Raw genomic sequence first — 19,701 nt, 5'->3', positions numbered from 1 at the left:
AGAGTCTCTTGGACTGCAAGGAGATCAAACCAGTCAATTCTAAAGGAAATCAACCCTGACTAGTCATTGGAAGGACTGACGCTGGAGCTAAAGCTCCAGTACTTTGGCCACCTGATGTGAAGAGCTGACTCATTGGTAAAGATCCTGTTACTGGGAAAGATTGAGGGCAGGAGGAGAAGGGGATGGCAGAGGATGAGATGGTTGTGTGGCATCACCAACTGAATGGACATGTATTTGAGCAAACTCCAGGAGACAGTGAAGGACTGGGAAGCCTGGCATGCTGAAAGCTATGGGATTGCAAATGGTTGGACACAGCTTAGCTACTGAACAACACTTCCCTTGACAATCTGGTATGGGAACCTGGCCCCTAGCGGAAGGTATTTTGATCTTTTGTTGCCCTTGGTTCACAGTTTATAGTTTTTTTCAAAGAAAGGGTCATTGATAGGAACTTCTTCTAAGATTATTTTCTTACACCCCCCCCCTTTTTTTTTAATGCTCCGTAGTCTTTATCTCTTCCCTTTTTTTGGTACAGATTTTATTGTATCTGGCAAGTTTTCTTCTCTGATTTAGGGTGTAGCCAACTTTGCTCTAGTGTTATTATAAGTGAAGATTTCTTCTCAGTTTTTTAAACAGATGCTAATTTTTCTTGATTTCAGGGAGGAAGTAAAGAAAGGAGCCATTTCCCTGCTATCTCCTATTTCTATTCTTGCGATAATATCTTGGTTAAGTTAAAACAAAATCTTTTGAATCAGGTGTGCTTAGGCTCGAGTATTTGTAGCTGTTGTGTAATTAATATGTTAATTTTCTCTGTTGAAAAACAGAGACATTACTCTGCTGACAGAGGTCCATATAGTCAAGGCTCTGGTTTTCCTTCCCAGTGGTCACATATGGTTTTGAGAGATGGGCCGTAAAGAAGGCAAAATGCCAAAGAATTGATGGCCTTCCAACTGTGGTGCTGGAGAAGACTCCTGAAAGTCCCTTGGACGGCAAGGAGATCAAACCAGTCAATCTTAAGGGAGATCAACCCTGAAAATTCACTGGAAGGACTTACGCTGAAGCTGAAGTGCCAGTATTTTGGTCACCTGATGATGCAAACAGATGACTCATTGGAAAAGTCCCTGATGCTGGGAAAGATGGAGGGCTGAAGGAGAAGAGGGCGTCAGAGGATGAGATGGTTGGACGGCATCACCGATGCAGTCAACATGAACTTGGGCAACTCTGGGAGATGGGGAGGGACAGGGAGGCCTGGCGTGGTGCAGTCCATGGCGTCGACATGACTGGGTGACTGAGCAGCAGCAGTCTGTTAATAGAGATAGTTGTGAATCTTAATTTCCACTGAACAAGAAACAGGACCTTTCTAAGAGAGCTACAGCATGAAGTGTGTGGCTTAATACCAAAAAAACAGCACTCTTTGTGAAAATGATGCCAAAATTAATCTCATTGACTTTTGCCAGATGGCAATAAGGTAGAGTCTCAAGGCCTATTGCAGTCATAAAATGTGGGTGCTGGCATCAGTATGTGTGCCCAGTGTTGAATTCCGTTGTTCAGTGTTGGGTAATGCTTAGAAGATCAAGTGTTGGCTGCAGGCTCTTTAGTTTGTGATTTGTTTGTAAATGAAGGCATACTATAGAAATTACTGTTTGGACCCTGGAGGGTCAGTTTTGACCTCTTTCCATCTCTGTTAATTGATTGACTGTCGACAGATCAGTACATACAAAGTGGTTAAATTCATGTTTAGAAGTAGAATGGCATCATGGAAAGGGTACCTTGTCCCGTTATTCTGGAGAGCTGGATTCCGCTGTTCTGGTCCATCTCTGAATAGATGTTGCTCTGGAGCAGTTCACTCTGAATGAGAGTTTCCTCCTACATCAATGAGAAAATTACATCAAGTGTGGACTGGCACTTAAGTTTGTGATTTCTAGTCTTGGTAGGTTCTTCATGCCGCTGGGCAGTCCTCTGTTCCATAGTCAGCTCCTTTCCCTGTTCTGTGTTAGGGAACTCTTTGAAATCTCCATTCTCCCTTACTGGTCTCATACTTTAAAATCCAGGTTTTGTTAAGCTAGGCATGTACATCCTTGCTGCCATTTGTCATTTCTTGTCTTGGAGATTGATGTGCTTTTCTTCTGATCTAAGACGTGCTCTTAATTCTTCTTTTCCTCCTGTATGATCTTGTTAGTAAACTGTACCTTCTTCCTAGTCCTTTTCTTTCATTTTCTTTACGTATATAAATAAGCTCAAGACTTTTTATTTATTTATTTGGCTGTGTCAGGTCCTAATATTGGCACACAGGATCTCTGTCGCATCATGCAGGATCTTTTGTTGCAGCACTGTACCCTCTAGTTGTGGACTTAGTTGCGTGTTGGATCTTTGGAACCTGCACCCCTGCATTGGAACCACAGTCTTAACCACTGGACTGTCAGGGGAGTTCCAACATACAAATTTATTGTCTGAAACCTGAATTAATAGGAAATAGCAAAGTTAATGTTCTTTTAGAAAAATTTAGTAATTCCTAAGTGAGCCTGTTAGTTTTTGTCATAAGGCATTGAAAAGATAAACAGTTACCAAAATTCTTTATATGTTTTAAAAAACTTTCCTTAACCCTTAGCACCGGAAACTGGAGTGACATTTTAATGCAAAGTCTGCTGAAGTTTGGTGAACATAATTCTAGACTTTTTTCTTCATTGTATAGATTGTATTATCTGAATGTTTCTTGATTCCCATCTCTTCATTTCAGCCTCCGTTGTTATTGGACCCTTATCCATCCTTCAAGCTTCCCTGGCGGCTCAGTTGGACAGACACCTTGGTGGGCTTCAGTCCATGGGGTTGCAGAAGAGTCAGACATGACTTAGTGACTAAACAACATCCATCCTTAAGTCTGTTTGGTGACTTAGTAGTTGATCTGCTTATCTGTAGGTCTTAAATCCCAAGTTTTTATCTTTAGGCACTTCATGATACAGTTCAGACTTATTTCTAGGTCCATGTTCTTCCTATACTTCATGTTTCAGCCCCAGGGATGAACTTACCTAGCATCCCTTACATTGTATCTTATTCTCTTATTCCTCAGTGCCTTTCCTCACATTCCACCCTTTTTTTTTTTTCTTTTTCTTTAACCATTTTTAAAATTGAAGTGTAGTTAATTTGCAGTGTTGTGTTAATTTCAGGTGTACAGTAAAGTGATTCTGTGGTTTTTCTAGCGGTCATATATGGATGTGAGAGTTGGACTGTGAGGAAAGCTGAGCACTGAAGAATTGATGCTTTTGAACTGTGATATTGGAGAAGACTCTTGAGAGTCCCTTGGACTGCAAGGAGATCCAACCAGTCCATTCTAAAGGAGATCAGTCCTGGTTGTTCACTGGAAGGACTGATGTTGAAACTGAAACTCCAATACTTTGGCCACCTCATGCAAAGAGTTTACTCATTGGAAAAGACTTTGATGCTGGGAAGGATTGGGGCAGGAGGAGAAGGGGACGACAGAGTATGAGATGGCTGGATGGCATCACTGACTCAGTGGACATGAGTTTGGGTAAATTTCCGGGAGTTGGTGATGGATAGGGAGGCCTGGCATGCTGCGGTTCGTGGGGTTGAAAAGAGTTGGATACGACTTCGTGACTGAATTGAATTGAACTGAAAGGGATTCCATTGTACATGCTTGTATATTTTTTCAGATTCTTTTCCATTGTAGGTTATTACAAGATAGTGAATATAGTTCCTTGTTCTATAGACTAGGTCCTTGTTGTTAATCTATTTTATGTATTGTCATGTATATCAGATAATCCCAGATTGCTAATCTGTCCTCTCCTGCCACTCTCCTGCTGTTCCCATTAGGAACTTTTAAGTTTTTTTCTATGTTTGTGAGTTTATTTGTTTTGCAAATAGGTTCATTTGTATCATTTTTTAGATCCCATATATGAGTTATATCAGATGATGCTTATCTTTCTCAGTCTGATTTACTTAATCTCATAATCTCTATATCCATTCATGGTGCTGTGAGTAGTATCACTTCATTCTTTTTTCTGGCTGAGTAATACTCCATTTTATAGATAAGTGCTACCTCTTTTTTTTTTTTTTTTGGGTCATGTCTTCCTTATCCATGGACATTTAGATTGCTTCTGTGTCTTAGATATTGTAAATAGTGCTACTATAACTATTGGAATATGTATCTTTTTGAATTACAATTTTCTCTGGATAGATGTCCAGGATTAGGATTGCAAGATCATATGATAACGCTTGTTTTTAATTTAAAGAACCTCCATACTGTTCTCCATAGTAGCTGTGCCATTTTGCATTCCCACCAGCAGGGTAGGAGGATTCCTTTTTCTCCACACCCTCCCTCTCGCATTTATTATCTGTAGACTTGTCAGTGATGGCCATTCTGACTGGTCTGAGGTCATACCTCAGTGTAGTTGTGATTTGCAGTTCTCTAAGTTAGCAGCATTGAACGTCTTTTCATGTGCCTTTTGGCCACTTGCATGTCTTTGGAGAAATGTCTGTATAGGTCTTCTCATATTAAACCACATGAGCTATTTGCATATTTTGGGAATTAATTCCTTGTCAGTCTCATTGTTTGCAAATATTTTCTCCTAGTCTGTAGGTTTTCTTTTTGTTTATGGTTACCTTTGCTGTGCAAAAACTTTTTAAGTTTAACCAGGTCCTGTTAATTCTTTTTGCTTTTGTTCCCATTACTCTAGGTTGTTCAGTCACTCAATCATGTCAGACTCTTTGCAACTCAATTACTCTAGAAAATGGATCCAAAAGAGTTTTGCTACAATTTATGTCACAGAATGTTCTACATTTCTATATTTTGCTTTAGGAGTATTATAGTATCTGGTCTCAGGTTCCAGTCTTTAATCCATTTTGAGTCTATTTTTGTATATGGTGTTAAGAGAATGCTCTTAATTTCAGTCCTTTACATGTGGCCATGTTTGCAGCATCCCTTATTGAAGCGGTTATCTTTTCTCCATTGTATATTCTTACCTCCTCTGTCATTGCTTAATTGACCATAGGTGCATGGATTTATTTCTGGCCTTTCTGTCCTGTCTCATTGATATATATGTCTGTTTTTGTGCCAATACCAGACTGTTTTGATGACTAGCTTTGTAGTGTAGTCTTAAATCAAGGAGCCTGGCACTGCCAGCTCTCTTTCCCAAGATTGCTTTGACTCTTTGGATCTTTAGTGATTCCATACAAATTTAAAACAAATTTTTTTTGGTTCTAGTTCTGTGAAAAGTGCCCTTCATAATTTGATAGGAATTGGCATTGAATATGTGTATTGCCTTGGGTAGTATGGTCATTTTAGCAAAATCAATTTCTTCTAATCCCAGAACATAATATATCTTTCCATCTGTTTGTGTTGTCTTTATTTCTTTCATCAGCATCTTAAAGAGTTTTCAGAGTACAGGTCTTTTACTGCCTGTTGTTGTTGGTTAGTTACTAAGTCATGTCTGACTGTTTGCGACCCCATGGACTGTAGTCTACTAGGCTCCTCTGTGCATGGGATTTTCCTGGCAAGAATACTGGACTGGGTTGTCTTTTTCTTTTCCAGGGGATCTTCCCCACCCAGGGATCAAACCTGTCTCCTGCATGGGCAGGTGGATTCTTTACCGCTGAACCGTCGGGGAAGCCCTCTTTTGTCTCCTTGTAGTGCCATGCTGTGCTAAGTTGCTTCAGCTGTGTCCAGCTTTATGCAACCCCATGAACTGTAGCCCGCCAGGCTCCTTTGTCCATGGGATTCTCCAGGCAAGAATACTGGAGTGGATTGCCATTCCCTTCTCCAGGGAATCTTCCCGACCCAGGAATCGAACTGGCGAGTCTTAGGTCTAACCTGCATTGGCAGGCAGGTTCTTGACCACTAGCACCACCTGGGGAAGTCTCCTTAGGTAGAGTTTATTCTTTGTACTTGATTCTTTTTGATATGATGGCAAATGGAATTGTTTCCTTTATTTCTCTCTCTCATATTTCATTGTTAAGCTCTAACCTTTTAAATTGGACCTTTACAGCCTGCTGAGGGCAAATTTAAGTTACCCTTTTTGTTTCCAATATTATCTTGATACTGCTTCTCATACCATTTAGCATGTTTCATGATAATTATTCATTTAAGGTTTGTTCCATTAAACTGGTTATCTCATAGAAATGTAAGTATTAGGAGTCTGTAGGTGTTCCCCTAGCTTGGAATGTCATGTTCTCTTAATATTTTGATTTTTTTAGAAAAGGTATAAATGTAAAATATTTTTCTGGTTTTATTCAGGCACACAGTATAGTCATAAGGAGCCTGGAGTTTAGATCAAACCCATGTTTGCTAGCCTTGTTTGTTGGCCTTGTTACCTGTTAGCTCTGTAGCCTTACGTTGATTACAGTGTACTATGTGCCACAGTTTCTCTGAAAGAAATTTATTTCCAGTCTGTACCAGTTTTGTAGGGTTGTGAAAATTAACTGGAGAGGTACTTTCCTTGAGACATGGTAAACACAAAATAAACATTACCCATAATCATTTGTACTTCAGTGTTCACTTTCAAATCTGTATTTTTATCAGTAAATGTTACTTTCTAGAGTTACAAAAAATATAATTTGGAAATACTATTTTTACATGTTGCACAGTATTTCAGCATGACATCGGAATGGTTTCAAATGCCCCTAAATTGAATTAAATGCTTAACAGACCCCATTTGCAGATAACATACTCCTTTCCCTGTAGTCAGTGGCTCTTATTTCTTACAGAACATTTCTGATTAACTGGAAGAAAGAAAATACATTTCTGTCTTCCCTAATGGAAACCAATGTTTAGCTTGCTAAACAAATGTTTAGTTCATTAAAGATTCATAAGCCACATTGCACTGTTCTCAGATAAAACTACTAAGAGTTTGACATTTGACTTGTAACTGTACTGTGCTATATGTATTATTATTTTTTTTATTACCTCCTTCCTGAATCAGAGTGAAATATAAACAGTTCTAAATGGTTTTATAGAATTTCAGGGGTTATTTTTCCTTCTCTACTTCTTTTCTTTTTTTCCTTTTAATTCTTTTCTCATTCAAGATGTTGGACTTCGTGAATCCCCTCCTTTTCCCCCAGATTCACCAGTCATTTATTGTTACTTTTAGGCAACCATTAAATGGCTGCTGTATGTGTCAGGCGCTGTTCCAAGAGCCTTATAATTGTTCTTTTCCTAAACCCTAAGCTAATAGTATTATCTCTATAGTTTAACAGAGAAGGAAACAGAGATGAAGGTCAGATATTGTATGTCTTATTGTTATTAAGTCGCAGAGGTAGGATTTGAGCCTCGGCCTTTCTGTAGGATAGTTGAGTAAGGGGGATATAGAGCAGTAATAAGCTCTTTGTGAGCACGGATTGTTTTATTTACTTCTGTATCTCAGCACCTCTTAATCCCTTGCTTTTAAGGAAGCTTAAAGGATATTCATTCCCATTTTAAAGATAGTTGTGTTTAATGCTGTTTTTCCTACTTAAGCCATAGTGATTTCTATTAAAAGCTAAGATGGCTTCCATTCCGTTTTACTGTAGAGTTGTTTAATACTGCTCTTGGTATGTTTAACTTACTGTTCTTTCTCCTAAGATAGTGGTGAGTCATATCCTTTTTGATCTGGTGTGTGTTTGTTTACCTCCACAATTCTGGATGTTGTTCCTTGCAGCCTGCATGTCCAGATGCTAATACTTGTTGAATGCAGGCAACTTAATTTTGTAATGCTGCAGTTTCCTTATTTATAAAGTAGGAATAATAAGCAGCACGGTTAATAAGACTCATTGGCACATTTAAATTTTGTTTATTAGGATAAACAAATGAATAAAGTGCTGTGGAAATTGTATTAATTACTGTTGCTGTTAAACGCTAGTTTTATAATCTGAAGCCAAACAAAGTCTCTTTGGAGGACCATATCTAAATGAAAGCATAAGAAATTGGGGAGTGGGGAGGGGAAACACGTTGGATAAATAAAATTCCCTTTTAAGTGTCAGTTCTGAAAGCTGAAAACTTTCTACAAATACTCTGTGGGATATTAGATTTTTAGAAAAGTGTTATCTTTACTGTGAAAATAATAGAACTTTTCTTCAGTGTTTAAGAGTTGCCTGTCAAATAGGTGATAGTGGTTACGTAGGTAAACGTACTAGCTTGGTTTGGGGCTGTACATGACTGCTCTTGGTCACTAAATTGGAGATATATTCCCCAGTCTGTCCAGCTTCCTTCATGTGATAAAAATTTTGCACAAATGCTAACTTTTATTTTCCTTCCTCTCTTGGCCATTTGACTAGGAAGAAGTACCATATATTCTATATACCAAGTTAACTATATAACTTGAGTTAATTTTTTCCCCTAGCCTTGACCTATCTTCTATGATTTTGAATTGTGAAATTAAAGGAAACTTAATTTCCAGAATGTTTACAGTTGAAGTTTTATTGAAAGAATGTCCTTGTTATGAAACTTTGAGAATGAATTTTAAAATGTAGATTAATAATACAGTTCTTTTTTCCTGAAGAAATTGTTTGCCTGAGAGGTAAATACATTTTTACATAAAATTCATATGCCATTTAATCAATACTGTGGGTAAAATTGTTGATGCTTAGAGATGTGAACAAAGTTATGAGTTTGTTTGCAGGGCAAGTTTTTTTTTTTTTTCAATTGAGGTATAATTGGCATCCATCATCGTATTAGTTTCCGATACACAGCATAATGATTTGATATTTGTATATATTGTAGAATGATTACAAAGTATAGTTAACATCAATCACCATATATACAGAATTTTTTCCAAAATCTACTTTCTTAGCAACTTTCAAACATACAGTACAGTAATATTAACTTAATCATCATGCTGTATATTAAATTCCTATAATAATAAAACCTCCTTGACAGCTGGAAGTTTGTGCCTTGTGACTTCCTTTACCCATTTGGCCCACACCCTGTAGCCTGCTTCTGGTAACCATCTATCTGTTCTATGAGTTTGCTTTCAATCTTGAACATATCAGTGTTTTTATGCTTTTTCTATTGAAATCAAAGTCATATATGCCATCTCTTTGATTTCAGTGCTTTAGGAATTAATGTCAAAGGTTTCATGTAGAAAATGTTGGTGATTATTTCCACTGAAGTGAAGGCATATAATCCATGGTTAGAAGACTCATGTATTTCAGTACTTGAAAGAGTTATTAGTAGACTGGACTTAAACCTTGAACTTTCTAGCTTCTCCATATGAGATGCCTATTAAGATGGAATCTTTGAGTTCGTTTTCATTTCAGTTTGTCAAAACAATTTTCAGCAATGTAGTTTTTTTTTAATTAGTGTAACTCTATCTTTGTGTTTTAAAATTTAATTAATAAAATGTGGTAGGTATACTAATTGGTGAAGACAGCACAGAATACTCACATAGCAAGAAGGAAATTATTGCATGCTCATGTCTGGAGCCAAAGAGTTAAGTTTTGAGAATTTCAGGTCATAGTGAACTCTATAGAGGGGATAGGTTGCCTGCATATCAGGGTTCAGAGGACTAGTTCCTCATCAGATGACTTGAACTTTCTTCATCTGGAATTGTCTGTAATGTAAAGCGTTGAACTTGATCACCCCCAAGGGTCCCTTCTGTCTCTGAATTTGTTGATAGCTGGCAGAGGGGAAGATTTGTGTGTATTATTTGTTACTCTTATATTTACTTTTGGGCAATTCAAACTCCAAAGTTTTACAGAGCCTGGCCTCCTTACTTAAAGAGTAGTTTATGCTTTAAAAGTAGATAGCACTTTGATAAATGTCTTCTTACTTGCCACTTTTCCTCTCTTAAATTTCAAGAATTATCCGTGAATCGCCTGGTGCTGATTGACAAACTCTGAAGGTTTTGGGAGCATTATTAAGGTTACTTTACTAACTATAGGTTAAATTAACCAGTATGACTTCTGTATTCATTTGAATCAGTTAACGCGCCATGACATACAGTAGGCATTTAATAGCCAAAAGTAGGCAGGTAAGATCTCCTAAACCTCTTTAGTAACAGTTTTCTTTGCTTTTCAAAGTGCAGGAAACAGTATCATGCTGTTTTCTTGTGTCCACACTGTTGGGGGTCCAGGCAAGATGGCATGGAGATGGCATTTGAAGTGGTAAAACTTCCTGGATGAATTCTGAAATAGGATGGGTCTTTTTTTAGTTCTTGGTGGTGGTGGTTTAGTTGCTAATTTGTGTCCTACTCTTGTGACCCCCATGGACTGCATGCAGCCTGCCAGGCTCCTCTGTCCATGGGATTGTCCCAGCAAAAATACTGGAATGGGTTGCCATTTTCTTCTCTAAGGGATCTTCTGGACTCAGGTATCAAACCTAGGTCTTCTGCATTGCAGGCAGTGTCCTGCATTGCAGCAGATTCTTTACTATCTGAGCCACCAGGGAAGCCGTACAAGGTCATACATTTTGTTGATACTAGAATTAAGATCTGAACTCAGTCAGAGGCAGTTTGACACAAGAGCCCAACGTTTGTAATCAAATGACCTACCTTATTGCTTTCAAAACATAAGTAACAAAAATTACTCCTTTCATCTCAGACCCAGTCCTCTTTCTCAGAGTCAGTCAGTACCATCTTCAGGGGGATACATTTCAGGATCTTTAGTAGATTCCTAAAGCTGTAGGTAGTGCTGAGTTCTGTACATCTACTGTGCTTTTCTTATACTAATGGGTGGGGAGCATATATATAGTGGACGCAGCAGATAGAGGGATGATTCACATTCTGAGTGGGACAGACACGGATGGCATGTGGTTTCACCAGCTATTTGAAATTGAAAACTTTACTTTGAAAATCGTAATTGAAAAGTTTAATTTGAAAATTATAATTGAATACTAATTTTTAATTCAATATTTTTCTACCATGGCTGATTAGGTAGGTAACTGAAACCATGGAAAGTGAAACTGGTGATGAGGCTGGAGGGGAGGGGTTAAATTAACAATGTCTGTTTTATGAATTTATTTCTACCAATTTTTAATGTGTAAATAATACGTATATATACATACGCAAACCTTCTAAATTTATATCTGCAGTTCAGTTCAGTCGCTCAGTCGTGTCCAACTCTTTGCGACCCTATGAATTGTAGCACGCCAGGCCTCCCTGTCCATCACCATCTCCCGGAGTTCACTCAGACTCACGTTCATCAAGTCCGTGATGCCATCCAGCCATCTCATCCTCTGTCGTCCCCTTCTCCTCCTGCCCCCAATCCCTCCCAGCATCAGAGTCTTTTCCAGTGAGTCAACTCTTCCCATGAGGTGGCCAAAATACTGGAGTTTCAGCTTTGCATCATTCCTTCCAAAGAAATCCCAGGGTTGATCTCCTTTAGAATGGACTGGTTGGATCTCCTTGCAGTCCAAGGGACTCTCAAGAGTCTTCTCCAACACCACAGTTCAAAAGCATCAATTCTTCAGTGCTCAGCCTTCTTCACAGTCCAACTCTCACATCCATACATGACCACAGGAAAAACCATAGCCTTGACTAGATGGACCTTTGTTGGCAAAGTAATGTCTCTGCTTTTGAATATGCTGTCTAGGTTGGTCATAACTTTTCTTCCAAGGAGTAAGCGTCTTTTAATTTCATGGCTGCAGTTACCATCTGCAGTGATTTTGGAGCCTAAAAAAATAAAGTCTGACACTGTTTCCACTGTTTTCCCATCTATTTCCCATGAAGTGATGGGACCAGATGCCATGATCTTCGTTTTCTGAATGTTGAGCTTTAAGCCAACTTTTTCGCTTTCCTCTTTCACTTTCATCAAGAGGCTTTTTAGTTCCTCTTCACCCTCTGCCAGAATGTGGTCCACTGGAGAAGGGAATGGCAAGCCACTTCAGTATTCTTGCCTTGAGAACCCCATGAACAGTATGAAAAGGCAAAATGATAAGATACCAAAAGAGGAACTCCCCAGGTCATTAGGTGCCCAATATGCTACTGGAGATCAGTGGAGAAATAACTCCAGAAAGAATGAAGGGATGGAGCGAAAGCAAAAACAACACCCAGTCGTGGATGTGACTGGTGATAGAAGCAAGATCCGATGCTGTAAAGAGCAATATTGCATAGGAACTTGGAATGTCAGGTCCATGAATCAAGGCAAATTGGAAGTGGTCAAACGAGATGGCAAGGGTGAACGTCGACATTCTAGGAATCAGCGAACTAAAATGGACTGGAATGGGTGAATTTAACTCAGATGACCATCATATCTACTACTGCGGGCAGGAATCCCTCAGAAGAAATGGAGTAGCCATCATGATCAACAAAAGAGTCCGAAATGCAGTACTTGGATGCAATCTCAAAAATGACAGAATGATCTCTGTTGGTCTCCAAGGCAAAGCATTCAATATCACAGTAATGCAAGTCTATGCCCCAACCAGTAATACTGAAGAAGCTGAAGTTGAACGGTTTTATGAAGACCTACAAGACCTTTTAGAACTAACACCAAAAAAAGATGTCCTTTTCATTCTAGGGGACTGGAAAGCTAAAGTAGGAAATAAGAAACACCTGGAGTAACAGGCAGATTTGGCCTTGGAATGTGGAATGAAGCAGGGCAAATAATAGAGTTTTGCCAAGAAAATGCACTGGTCATAGCAGTCACCCTCTTCCAACAACACAAGAGAAGATTCTACACATGGACATCACCAGATGGTCAACACTGAAATCAGATTGATTATATTCTTCGCAGCCAAAGATGGAGAAGCTCTATACAGTCAACAACAACAAGACCAGGAGCCGACTGTGGCTCAGATCATGAACTCCTTATTACCAAATTCAGACTCAAATTGAAGAAAGGGAAAATCACTAGACCATTCAGGTATGACCTAAATCAAATCCCTTATGATAATACAGTGGAAGTGAGAAACAGATTTAAGGGCCTAGATCTGATAGATAGAGTTCCTGAAGAACTATGGAATGAGGTTCGTGACATTGTGCAGGAGACAGGGATCAAGACCATCCCCATGGAAAAGAAATGCAAAAAAGCAAAATGGCTGTCTGGGCAGGCTTTACAAATAGCTGTGAAAAGAAGAGAAGCAAAAAGTAAAGGAGAAAAGGAAAGATAAGCATCTGAATGCAGAGTTCCAAAGAATAGCAAGAAGAGATAAGAAAGCCTTCCTCAGCGATCAATGCAAAGAAATAGAGGAAAACAACAGAATGGGAAAGACTAAAGATCTCTTCAAGAAAATTAGAGATACCAAGGGAACATTTCGTGCAAAGATAGGCTCAATAAAGGACAGAAATGGTCTGGACCTAACAGAAGTAGAAGATACTAAGAAGAGGTGGCAATAATACACAGAAGAACTGTACAAAACAGATCTTCATGACCCAGATAATCATAATGATGTGATCACTAATCTAGAGCCAGAACATCTTGGAATATGAAGTCAAGTGGGCCTTAGAAAGCATCACTATGAACAAAGCTAGTGGAGGTGATGGAATTCCAGTAGAGCTGTTTTCAAATCCTGAAAGATGATGCTGTGAAAGTGCTGCACTCAGTATGCCAGCAAATTTGGAAAACTCAGCAGTGGCCATGGGACTGGAAGAGGTCAATTCATTCTAATCCCAAAGAAAGGCAATGCCCAAGAATGCTCAAACTACCGCACAGTTGCACTCATCTCACATGCTAGTAAAGTAATGCTCAAAATTCTCCAAGTCAGGCTTCAGCAATACATGAACCGTGAACTTCCTGATGTTCAAGCTGGTTTTAGAAAAGGCAGAGGAACCAGAGATCAAATTGCCAACATCTGCTGGATCATGGACAAAGCAAGAGAGTTCCAGAAAAACATCTACTTCTGCTTTATTGACTATGCCAAAGCCTTTGACTGTGAATCACAATAAACTGTGGAAAATTCTGAGACAGATGGGAATACCAGACCACCTAACCTGCATCTTGAGCAATCTGTATGCAGGTCAGGAATCAACAGTTAGACCTCGGCACGGAACAACAGACTGGTTCCAAATAGGAAAAGGAATACATCAAGGGTGTATATTGTCACCCGGCTTATTTATTTATATGTACACATAGATGGAAATTATACTGTTTTTCCTGTAGCATATCTGGGAGCGACCTTTCCATCAGTTCATGTAAATTGAACTTTGCTCTTTCTTTTTTAATGTTTGCATAGTATTTTCTTTTTTTCTTTATAAAATTGAGAGTAATTCTATTAGTAATTTGAACCTTCTGACCAAAGTTTATTTAGTATATTAATTGGTGGTGTGGTAATGTGTGATAGAAATAGCCCTTTTCTACTGAATTGGGTCAGTATGTGACTCAAAAGAAAACCCACTTTGCTGTTACAGTGGATGGAAATCTCTTAAAATCCAGGAATAGATGGAGTTTTGATTAATTTATATTCCTTTTGGCACAATTCTTGTAATGTCATATGATTAGTCCTTCTGTTCCCTCCCCAATAAATAGAAGTTAACTGAAGAACTGTACTTGGAATTTGACTGGAGACTTAAAAATAGTGTCAGATTTGACTTATAAAAATTGCAGTTTTTTATCTCTCTCTAGTAACTTTGACCTATTTTATCAGCTAAACTTATTTTCTTTGAGTATCAGCTTTTTTCCCTGTGTATTAGTTTCTTATAGAAAGATTAAAAGTTCAAAGAAATTAAGAACTGTGTTTTGAGCTAAATTGTTATTACACTTACAAACGATGTTCACAAATTTCTTATTGCTAACATCTCCCTGAAGTAGATGATAACTGATTTTACAGACGAGGTAAACAAATCTAGAGGGCAAGTTTCTTGTCTGGAGTCAGAGCCAGCACAGCTGATGTTGAAATCCAGGTGATCTGGGGCCATTTCTCAGTTTACTGTACTTAAGCTGCTTTTTCTTGGTTTCTCCATTAAGATATTACAGCTTTGCCATTTCCTTTGTATTCGTGGTTTCATTTGGCCACAGCAGTACTGTGAAGTACCCATGGCGTATATTGTTTCTATTCTGTGGCTGGGGAATCTGAGGCTAGAGGTTGTGGATTGTACAAAGGCAGACTCCTTTAGTCGTGTCCTGTTCTGTGACACGACTTCAGCCAAGGTGTTATGACTTTAGATGCAATGCCCCTTTCTTTGACTAGAAATGTGGAAACAAAGATTTCTACTTTTTTTTTTTTTTTTTGAATTGGGAGTTTCTTGGCCATTCCAGGAGAAATACAAGTAGATTTTAGCTGGTGGGTTCTGGACTTAATGCTTTGAATTTGATGTAGTCCTGACAGTTTATGGGGCTTTCCTGGTGGCTCAGGTGGTAAAGACTTTGCAATGTGGAGAGAGCTGGATTCGATCCCTGGGTTGGAAAGATCCCCTGGGGAAGGAACTGGCAACCCACTCCAGTATTCTTGCCTGGAAAATCCCCATGGGCAGAGGAGCCTGTGGGCTATAGTCCATGGGGTCACAAAGAATTGAACATGACTGAGCAACACTTTATGACACCTTAATCGACCGGACATCAGAGTTTAAGACAGTGCAGCGTTGGTGAAGGCTGTCTGATCAAACTGTATATATAGAATTTCCTCTTTTACGATTCCTTCATTTTTGGTGTTGTATCATGTATAGTTGACATTTTTTTTTTCTCTTTTTTTCCCTTTTAGTGAATGGTAGTGTCTAGAAAGGGTATGTCCCTTCAAGAGAGAGGTGCCAATGTCCAACCGGCCTAATAACAATCCAGGGGGGTCACTGCGACGTTCACAGAGGAACACTGCCGGGGCCCAACCACAAGACGACTCGATAGGAGGAAGGTATGTATTTAATGGTAATTTGAAAAGAAACTGGTATTAAAGAAAGTTCTTTTAAAACCTCACTATGTGGACCAGAGCTTAAATGGTTCACTGTAAATGGGAATTTCTTTTCCAATTTTTGAGCTAGGTAGCACAAAACTGGAATTCAGAGTGATTATTTAATCATCCCCACCCGCACCCGCAGGCTCAAGAAATAGTTCTCAGTCATTATCAAAACTTGAATCTCTGGTTTGTTACCATGTGGCACATCATGCTTTGTTGGCCTCTAGTTTCTCCTCACTGTCTTATACACAGGCTACAACATACCTTTCAACCATTTGTGATCCCTTCCTTCATGTGTGTTGTGACTTGGTTTATTTACCTTATTTGAAAGGAACCTTCATTTGTTTTAAGATCTTGAGTTTTGTTACCTAGCTTTTGAGTTTTTTCCTCATCTTGTTTTTTGACAACACATGGATGCTGACAGGCTGGTGAGGTTGTCTGTTAGCATATCCATTCTCAGTGTTTGATGTTGAGTTGGGTCTTTTTTAGTTGGAGTCGCTATATAGGAGGTAATATGAAGAATCAGATACATTCTGCTGCATGTTGAATTCCATGTCTCATTTAGCTAAGTACTCTCATTTTATGCATAACATACTCAGATTTGCTTGGACCTACTTTTCCAGTGCATCATAGATTAAAGTAGATTGTGGCTAAACTCTAATAAGGTTACCTTATGCAGCATTTTGAGGCATTATCATGTATATATTGTCTTGTTTAGTCACTAAGTCATGTCCAACTGTTAGTGACCCCATGACTGTAGCCCACCAGAATCCATGGAATTTCCCAGGCAATAATGCTGGAGTGAGTTGCTATTTCCTTCTCCAGTATATTGCCTAGTAAAATATATATAAAATTTATATATAATTTATAAATATTCTATATATTTATAAAAGGTAAATGTCAAATATAAAGAAATCAAAGTACATCTTGCTCATGTCAGGCTATTTTAGTGGTTGAACATTTGGACATTGGGCTAGGACAGTTTGTGTGTAATTTTTGTCTCTTGCGAAATAGCTGTGTGTCCTTTGTTATATATCCTTCAGAAAACCTCAGTTTTGTTTTTTTTTTTAGTCCATACAGTGAGGATACTTATTTTACAGGGTTATTAGTTAATTTCAGTATTACAGTATGTTAAACTTTTAGAACAATGTTTAGTACAGAGTTTTGTTCTAAATTTTTTGCTTTTTTACATTTACATTTAAATGTAAATCTAAATGTAAATAAAGCGGCATACTTTGTTTATGTTGCTGATTAGAAAATATCAACCCCCATTACAAAAATGTTACATATTTTAGAGAACTTGGAAAATACAGGGAAGCATAAAGAAAAACGTCCTGTTTTCACAGTCCACTTAGAATCACTGCTAGCCTTGACCCATTCCTCCATGTGCGTGCACGTGCGTGTGCTTAGTGGTTCATTTGTGTCATAACTCCCCAGGCTCCTCTGTTCGTGATATTTCCCAGGCAAGAATACTGGAGTGGTTGCCATTTCCTTCTCCAGGGGGATCTTCCCCACCCTAGGGATCGAACCTACATCTCCTGTGTCTCCTGCATCGCAGACGGATTCTTTACCCGCTGAGTCATTCTAGATGTGCATGCATAAACATATAAGTTATTTGTACTTTTCAAATGGAGTTTTGTACATATTAATCCTCAGGTTATGCTTAGACTCTTGATATGATTGACGAACATTTTGCACTATCACACAGTATATTACTTGTAAATCCAGTGATGTTTCAGCACCATTATCTTTCTTGCACGTCAGTAATAGGGAAAATTACTTAAATATTCTCTTGTATTATGTATTTAAAAATGTGAGTGGAAAACAAATAGACACAGTTAATTTTAGTTGATTAAGATGCATTGGCTTTAATAGTGAAGTTGTGCTCAAGATTGAATTCAATTAGATGTGTAGAATGGATCTTTCCCTAAAGTTTATGTGCTTTAAGCCAGTCAATGATAACTGCTCAATTGATGGAAAATAATGAAATTTAAGTTTCTTTGGAATGGCAGAAACATGCCAAAATACATAAAGCAAGGTGTAATTAAGAGTTTTTTTAAAACTTGAATCCTTCCTCCCTTTCAGTAATGCAGCCTCATTTCATCTGTCATGATTTCAACTTTTATGTCTTCAAGAAATATTTCCTGGCAAAAATAGTATGCAAAAGTCTAGTATCATATGTGTTGTTTCCTGTCTTTAAAAATCATGTAAAAACATGACTTTTAAAGTCTTCATGTCTAGTGTGGTTAATACCATAATTTAGTAATATTGGGACTTCCCCGGTGGCTCAGACGGTAAAGCGTCTGCCCACAATGCGGGAGACCCAGGTTCGATCCCTGTATTGGAAAGATCCCCTGGAGAAGGAAATGGCAACCCACTCCAGTACTCTTGCCTGGAAAATCCCATGGACAGAGGAGCGTGGTAGGGTACAGTCCACGCGGTCGCTAAGAGTCGGATACGGCTGAGTGACTTCACTTAGTAATATTGATTGCTTAGGTGTTTCCTGTTTTTATGGGGAGAAGTATAATTACGTAGGAATTTGGAACTTCCACCAAAAAGTCTAATCATTTTGGCTAATAATGCAAATGAGAGTATATTTGCACATCTGAATCTCAGTTTGCCATTTTAGCAAGGTTGATACTTTTATTTGTGCTAGATTGTCAGGACTGGAAGGGACCTCAAACCCCAGACTGACTTGTGAAGCCCCAATGGAGTATGCTGTAGTACCGGTTATGTAACTTCTGAGAAACCTCTCCAGGGATGTTGGGGAGTGAGAGGATTGGCATTAATTGGGAGAGAGCAGTTGTAACTGTATTTTCCATTCTTTTAACCTGATTCCTGTTGCCTAGTTTTCCTAAGTAAAATACTACTACTATTGTGACTTTCGTTTCCAAAACACAGTGGCTTTGGTCTTGTGGGCGTATTCACAGTGGTCCAGTGATTGAAACAGTGGCAACAATAACAGCATCTACTCCAGCAGATCTACATGTTCTTTCACTCTGAGACTCACAGAAATGGTGTGCTAGCGAATATGAAGTCCCTGTTTTATAGATGCTTGCTCAGCTTGACACAGCTGCTGTGCAGAGACAGGGCTTGATTCCGGACTGCTTCACTCTCCTGTCCGATTCCCTTCTTTATGCCAGCTGTTCTTATTGCACAAACCACTTGATCCAGATGATGAAAGACTTAGAGGAGGGCGTGAAGTTCTTACAACTGAAGGTTTTCAACTCTTTGAGTTTAGAATTTAAGTTTTTTCCCTCCTAGAATTTCTTACTTCATTCATTTTTGATTTGCTCTGTTTCCTTCCCGACTTGGGTGAATGTGTCCTTTTTTGTGTAGCTTCCTTTCTGTGACCACTTTGTCTTTTTCCCAAATCAAGGTCACTTACCTTTTTTTGCCTAAAGAAGAAAAGGTTTAGTTCATCCATAAGGTAAAAGAAACTTGGATCTTTGGGATATGTTTATTTTCTCTTGATTATTCCCTCTGTTGTTTTTCACCCATTCTTCATCTCTCTTCCTAATGAAAGTAGATATCTTCCCCCTCTTCTGTGGTTTTTCTCTTCTCCCTTCTTCCATAATTTGTTGGGCTACCATTGATCTGTTCCTCTCTGTGTGTTCTCTTTCTTCTTCAGGAAATCCTTCATCTCTTCTACTTGTGTGTGGGCTTGCTCTGAGAGATATTACCTAGCCTTCCCACTGCTAGCACAGGTATTTGCAGGCTATCCCTCCATTTTGGCCATTAATTAGCATTTTCATTAGCATTTTTTTTTGTTTTTCTCAAATGTCAGTGGTAGGATTGAATTCAGTTTTATAGCAACCTCAGTTAAGGTTGCTGTAATGAAGGTTTGTTTGACTTTGTTATAAAAACACAGCATGATGAGAACAGAAAATTGGATGCTTCGGGAGAATTAAAGAATTAAGATAAATTTAATCTTTTTACCCAGAGATAATGATGGTTCC

At 38.6% G+C, this 19,701-nt stretch overlaps 1 protein-coding gene across 41 annotated transcripts in view; it reads left to right on the top strand.

The window, feature by feature from the left end:
* The window catches only part of TRIP12 (thyroid hormone receptor interactor 12), a 154,440-nt gene that overhangs the window by 33,553 nt on the left and 101,186 nt on the right, over positions 1-19,701 (top strand). For all 41 annotated transcript variants that reach the window (XM_069578502.1, XM_069578505.1, XM_069578496.1 and 38 more), the window contains exon 2: positions 15,554-15,700. In XM_069578502.1, coding sequence (XP_069434603.1) covers positions 15,603-15,700 — 98 coding nt within the window. In that variant the 5' untranslated portion in view covers positions 15,554-15,602. The remainder of the gene's footprint in view (positions 1-15,553; positions 15,701-19,701) is intronic.

Source organism: Ovis canadensis, chromosome 2, assembly GCF_042477335.2.
Source record: "Ovis canadensis isolate MfBH-ARS-UI-01 breed Bighorn chromosome 2, ARS-UI_OviCan_v2, whole genome shotgun sequence".
In the NCBI taxonomy this organism is placed as follows: Eukaryota; Metazoa; Chordata; class Mammalia; order Artiodactyla; family Bovidae; genus Ovis; species Ovis canadensis.
This window is presented reverse-complemented; position numbering and strand designations above follow the sequence as displayed.